We start from the raw sequence: 6,540 nt of genomic DNA, 5'->3' as shown, positions 1-6,540 counted from the left end.
ATCAGAAAATTTGGGACACTACTGAGTTACATGATGTTACAGTACAAGTTCTCATATGTCCTGAGTCTTAAGTGACCTTGGAAGGCTAGGGCCAAAATGTTGGCTTTCCTTGCGGCCCTCCTTTTTCTCTAATTTTGGTCTGCAAACTTAGGTTGTTAACCCTCCAGAAAACAAGCTTATTGTTGTTACCGTACAACCTAGGCTGTTAAGCTTAACCTCACTATCTGTCTGCATATCAAACATCTTAGGCATAACATGGAACAGGTGTTTTTTATCAAGTATTGATGTGTTAAACTTTAAGTCCCTACAGAATATGACAAAAAAATTAAAATGTATTTAAAAAATAGGAATAAAGAATTATATGTGTTGACACATAAGTCCAGAAATCTAACCATATACAACATTGTTTCAGGACAGTCCTGCAACACTCCTTTTCCTGTCTCCTGCCTTCATTCACCACCACCTTCCTTTTTAAACAGTCATCTACCCGACAGACAGCATGGCAGAGACTGGCGTGTCATGACAATCGCCACATATTCAGAAGACCAGAATGACAGGCACTCCAAGCATGAACCTACTATTACAAATTGCCATCTTCAGTGCAATTGCTTAGTTCACAGGTGTCAGTATATATAGTTAGTCAGGGTGAGAATCCTTCCAATTAACTGCTAGATTTGAAAATCTTCTGAAGATTCTCAGGATCATTGCCTTACCCATCTTGTACATATAACTGTATGGCTTGCCTCTGTCATGTTTCCTAGCTCTTCTCCTTGTTCTCCATTGTCTAGTCCTCAAGTTCTTGCTTTCCTTTTAATTGTGTTATACCTTTCTATTTCTTGTTTTGAGTTCTTATACTAGGGAAACTATACGATATTTACACATGTGTGTCTGGTTTATTTCACTTATGAGTATATGTTCAAGTGGCATCCACTTAAATGTAAAGGCTTTGAGTTTATCATTGTTTATAGCTGAGTAATACTCCATTGTATAAAAGTACCACATCCTTTTCATCCATTCCTCAGGTGATGGGCATCTTCGTTGTTTCCAAGATTTCCCAGCCCCTTTCTTAAAGCATTTTAAAGCTAGTCTGAAATGTTGTCATTTTATCCCTGTATAATGTGCTATGGTTCTCTCAAAACATGCACGTATTCTTATATAATACTGGTGGCATACCTCATAACATTAACAGTGATTTTTTTATGTAATTTGCAGTCCTTAGTACATAAATTATATGACTCCATTGCTCACAGTTGAATCAATTTAGGAAAGATTCATAGATGTCCTTTAATCTCTGTGTTTCTTAAATTTCTTTTTAAATGGGAGTATCTCATACCCAGCCCTTAGAGTTTTTTATTTTCATGACATTGAGTAAAGAATTATCAGGAGTTTTCTCATAGAATGTCCCATTTCATTTGTTTATTTCTTTTTTATGTATTTAGTACATAGTCTACAGCGTCTCACTACACAGATCGGACTTGTAGTGATCCTCCTGTTTTTCAGCCTCCGAAGCGCTGGGATTACAGGCATGCACCACCATGCCTAGTCTCAATTGCCATCTCATTGTGCCCCAGGGGCAGGGCCGGCAGGCACGGCTGGGGGAATCAAACCCCTGGCTCCTGGATCTGCCTAAGCAGGTGTTTTAATCCTCTGAGCTATCTGGCTGGCCCTGTTCATTTATTTCATTGTGGTATCATTGAATAACATTTGTACCAGGCAGTGGCAAACAGTGATCTGAGTCAAATTCACCCTACTACTTGCTTTCGTGAATAAAATTTCATTGTATTACAGCATGCCTTCAGCTGCTTTTGCACTGCAGCAGCAATCAGATTGTTATGATAGAAACCATATGGGCTACAGAGCCAGTAATATTTACTACTTGGCTCTTTACAGAAACATACTGATGCTACCTCTGTCTTTCATATTTCTGTGTGCTATAAGTTCTAAAGGATCAGTTAGATTTAGGTTCAACTTTCTTAGTAAAAGCACTCTATAGGTGGTATGATACCCTTGATACTGCATCATGTCAGAAGACATCAGTGTCTGGTTAAACTACTGCTCTTTTTTATTTTTGTTTTTATAATTTTTTATGTTTTTTAAAATTAATTTTATTGAGAAAGATAGCAGTGAGACAGTTTCAAAACAGGTAAAGGACAGTTACAATAGTTAATACGTTGCATATTGTTGTCTTCGTAGTAGTTATTCATAGTACAAGATGCAGACATGATATCTAGTCTACACACTATTAGTTTAAAACTTTCTTCTCATTGAATTAGATAGCTGCATATCTATGCTATTTTGTATATACAGATACATACACAGACACACACACACACGTGTATATACAAAGTGGTCCTTCATTTATATCCCCCTTTTTTGTTCACTTTTGTCAGAGATGGGTATTCCATTGCCGTTCAAATATTGTAGGTGTGTGAAGTCAGCAAAGTAATCCAATATTAAGCTGCTGCTCAATGATTCTATCATTCATTGATCAGTAGGTTCGAATGGTGATACCCACTGTAAATTTCTCCATCAGTTTTTATCTAACATAAAGTATTTTTGTTTTTGTGGTGTTGAGATCCATCCCAAACACAGGGCCTCATACATGCTAGGTGAGAACTAAGGTATTTTAACTTTAGCACTATAGATGCATTGGGCTGGATAATTCTTTTTTTTTTTTTTTTTTTGCGGAACCGAGGATTGAACTCAGGCCCTTGCGCTTGCCAGGCAAGCACTTATTCTACTGAGCTAACTCCCTGGCCCCCTGGATAATTCTTTTTTGTAGGGTGCTGTCCTTTGTATTAGCAAAGGTCTCTACCCACTAGATGCTATAGATGCTATTGCACCATTCCCTGTCAGTTGTAACTACCAAAAAAATAGGCTCCACCATCACCAAATATCTGTCAGAGGAGGGGATGTAATTATGTCCTGATGAGAAATAATGGTTGTATGTTAGTCATTTTTGTATAAATTACTTATTTTATGAGTTGTAAAAATGGTAGTTTTCTCATTGTATCCTTGTTCATGAGTGAAATTTTTCTGTAAAATTAACTTTTCTTCATTGCCCAGCATTATTGGTTACTTTGTAATAGTTTATAAAAGAAAGGACAAATGTTTAATTTGTTTCTTTTATTTGCAGTTTTCTGAATAGAAAGCCAGGCATCTATATTACTTGCTTGACAACTGGTTATTTACTTACTTTTGTTGTTACTTTTTGGTTACATTTTGATTATCATAACTTGAGGGTTGGGGGATTGAAGATGGGTCATCTGCCCCTGGGATCTAGTGGGTAGAGGCTGAGGGTGCTGCTAAGTATCTTATAGTGCACTGAATGTTTAAAAATTAAACATCCAAGCATAGTGGCACATGCCTCTAATCCCAGCACATGAGAAGATTGCTGCAAGTTCAAAGCCAGCTTGGTCTACACAGTGAGTTGAAGACCAGCCTGAACTGCATAGTGAGACTTTTGTCTCAAAATAAAGAGAACCTAACAAAAAATAAATAAAAAATGTGTTTGACCTAAATGCTGAGGTTGAAAATGTCCTATTTCAGAGACTTATGTTGATATGTTTCCTGATAAAATGATACGTCTGTGTTTTGCTTCAAATATTTGGGAGCAGGCAGGAAGTGGGTAGGGTTACAGATGAACTGATAGCTGAAACTGGATGATGGATATATGGAAGTTAATTTTATTCTATGTTTTCCTTTAAAATTTGTTTAAATATTTCATAATAAAAAGTTAAATATTCATATGTATTAAAATATACTTTTTGTATTCTTAGCGATTTTGGTTAGAACAGAATATATAGTAGGTGTCTGATAAGTGAGATTTTTTTCTCCTGTCTTTGCAGATTATTGCTATAGCAGCTTTGGTCCATCAGAATTTTGCCTTAGATAAAGCACCCCCGCAGCCTCCCTTTCAGTCACACTTTTGTGGTATGTACTTTTAAAGCTGGTTGATTAAACAGCTTGATTTGAGTTTTCATACTTTTTCAGCTATTGCAGTAGTAACTTGCTTTTCAAAAATGCTTTTCCAAGGGTAGTTAAGTGTGTATAACAAACTTTTTAGGTATGGAAACAAGTTTTATTAGTCACAGTTTTCTGTGTGATGAGGCAAGATCCCAAGGAATAAAAGAATGTTTACTTGTTTGAGAAGAGTTATCATAAATATCAAATTGGAATTGAGTTGTCAAATGTATAAAATTTAATAAGTGAGGCAGATCTGTAGTATTCTTTATCTGTGTTTTATGAGCCAGTTTCTAGGAAGATTCTTATATATTCCATGTAGACAGCTTGATCAGTTAAGTCATCATTTGGTTTTCTGAAAAAGTAGGGCTAAGGAATAATGCTGTTACTTTGTTACATTTACTGGGTTCTTTTTCAGCCCAGAACCCGAGGTTACCTTCAGCAGTCTCTCCTTGCTATATTTGCAAAGTGCTGCTAGGAAGTATGCAAGGAGAGTATGTAGTATGATTATTTATAAAGTTTTTATCCCTTATGTGGGTAGGACACGTGAAACAAAATGATGGTAGTCTGGAAAATATGTAAAAAAGAGCAGCTATTAGCTTGTTTTAACGTGTATTTATTCACTTGTTTGTATAGGAATGTGCAAAATGTTGTATAAAAGTTCGATATGGCTGGGTGTGGTGGCTCATACCTGTGGTCCCAGCACTTGGGTGGCAGAGGCAAGAAGATCGCTGCCAGTTCAAGGCCAGCCTGAGTTACATAGGAGTTCAAAGTCAGCCAGAACTACAAAGTGAGATTGAGTCTCACTCCCCCCCCCCCCGGGAAAAAAAAAGAGCTGAATGTGGTGGTACACACCTGTAATCCCAACATTGAGGAGGCTGAGATAGGAGGGTTGCCACAAGCTCGAGGCCAGCTTGACTGATGTAGTGAGACTCTGTCTCAAGTAGTGAGACTGTCTGAAAAGCAAAAGCAGCTCTGGGGAAATAGCTCAGTTGAATAAGCGCTTGCCTGAGTTCAATCCCTGGCTCCGCAAACAACAACAACAACAACAACAAAAACCCCAAAACCAAACCAAGTTGTTGTATATGGCAGGGAACTTAATGGTTTGCTAGGGGAAGCTTTACTTTCCCAATTTTGAGAACTTTGCACCGAATTTCTCCATTGTGTGCTGATTAAGGTTATGGTGGTTGAAGTATTTCCTTCAGGAAAGAATATTGTAATCCATTCCGACTTTGATGGATAGCAAATATTTGCTTAAAGCACTTTTAACAGTTGTAGGTTAGTAGGGATCTGTGCTTAGCTGTTTTGAGATCCGACAGCATGGCTAGAGCTTGACCTTCTTTAATCTTCAGGGATTGGGATAAATTTTATTTACATTTAATATAATTTACATTTGGAACATGCACTGTATATGTACTTGAAATTAGACTAAGGTGGGTATTGGAATCTTTTTTTTTCCTTCTCACAGTTATATCTAAGCCAAAGGACTGTATTTTTCCATGTGGTTTCAATGAAGTCATTAAGAAAAAGGTAAACAACTCATTTTTTACTTTTAAATGTGAAATATCAGTGTGGAAAGAGAATGGTATGGGCTAGTAGAAACAGGCTGTTCTGTATATTAATTTATTAGATCTAGTCTTGCTAGATTGGACTACGACATGAACACTTTCACGAAAGCTATAATTTGTATTGTCTCGTTGCTGGGTGGCCCTGATTTGAATTCAGTTGTTCCTGTGGGTTTGAACAACTGATGGTATATGTATGACTGTCCCATCAGGCAGCTTGTACTGTTTCTCAGGGAAGTCTTTGTTTGTTTGTTTTTTTTTTAATTTTTTTATTTATATGTGTGTGTGTGTGGCCAGCTCAGCCCACCAGGGGGCGGGGCTGGCTGGCATGTGGTGCCGGGGGATTGAACCGCTGTCCCTGATGCTTTGCCAAGCTTGTTCTAAGTAGGTGCCTTAGACCACTGAGCCATCTCTCCAGCCCCAATCTTAAGGTTTTTTTTTTTGCTTGTTTTTTTTTTTTGTTTTGCAGAACCAGGGATTGAACTCAGGCCCTTGTGCTTGCCAAGCAAGCGCTTATTCTACTGAGCCATCTCCCCTGCCCTCAAGGAAGTTTTTGAATACAGCAATGCAAAGAAAGGCATTGAGTTAGTAGGCAAGATGTCATCATACTGTGGCTTCTGAAGGAAAACAGTAAAATGCTGTATTAAAGTTGTAATATAGCTAATTTGTGCTACAGTGGTTGTAAATACATATTATATTTACCAACAGTGACACACTTGTAAGATTTATATGTTAAAATTTAGAGAATTAGTGATAAACTATTCATGAATATAAATATATTTCTTTTAATTTAATGAAATAAAGCAATGTTGATTATCTTAATTTTTTTGATAAAGGAAGCAACTACAAAAGCTTTATTTGTTCAAAGTAACCAGTGCTATAGATGCAAACAAACAAAACCCAACAACTCCCCCAAATACTACTTTCAAAACTGACATATTAAACTTGATTTTCATTAGAATGTTTTTTTTCCACACTAGTAAATCAAAACCAGGACCCATATTTTATAAAT

At 36.9% G+C, this 6,540-nt stretch overlaps 1 protein-coding gene across 2 annotated transcripts in view; it reads left to right on the top strand.

The window, feature by feature from the left end:
- The window catches only part of Pola1 (DNA polymerase alpha 1, catalytic subunit), a 345,612-nt gene that overhangs the window by 34,026 nt on the left and 305,046 nt on the right, over nucleotides 1-6,540 (top strand). For both annotated transcript variants that reach the window (XM_023715420.1, XM_023715421.1), the window contains exons 16-17: nucleotides 3,849-3,933; nucleotides 5,432-5,493. In XM_023715420.1, coding sequence (XP_023571188.1) covers nucleotides 3,849-3,933; nucleotides 5,432-5,493 — 147 coding nt within the window. The remainder of the gene's footprint in view (nucleotides 1-3,848; nucleotides 3,934-5,431; nucleotides 5,494-6,540) is intronic.

The sequence above is a fragment of the Octodon degus genome, unplaced genomic scaffold (assembly GCF_000260255.1).
Source record: "Octodon degus isolate 3935 unplaced genomic scaffold, OctDeg1.0 scaffold00041, whole genome shotgun sequence".
In the NCBI taxonomy this organism is placed as follows: domain Eukaryota; kingdom Metazoa; phylum Chordata; class Mammalia; order Rodentia; family Octodontidae; genus Octodon; species Octodon degus.
The sequence above is the reverse complement of the archived record's forward strand: the minus strand, read 5'-3'. Positions and strand labels throughout refer to the sequence as shown.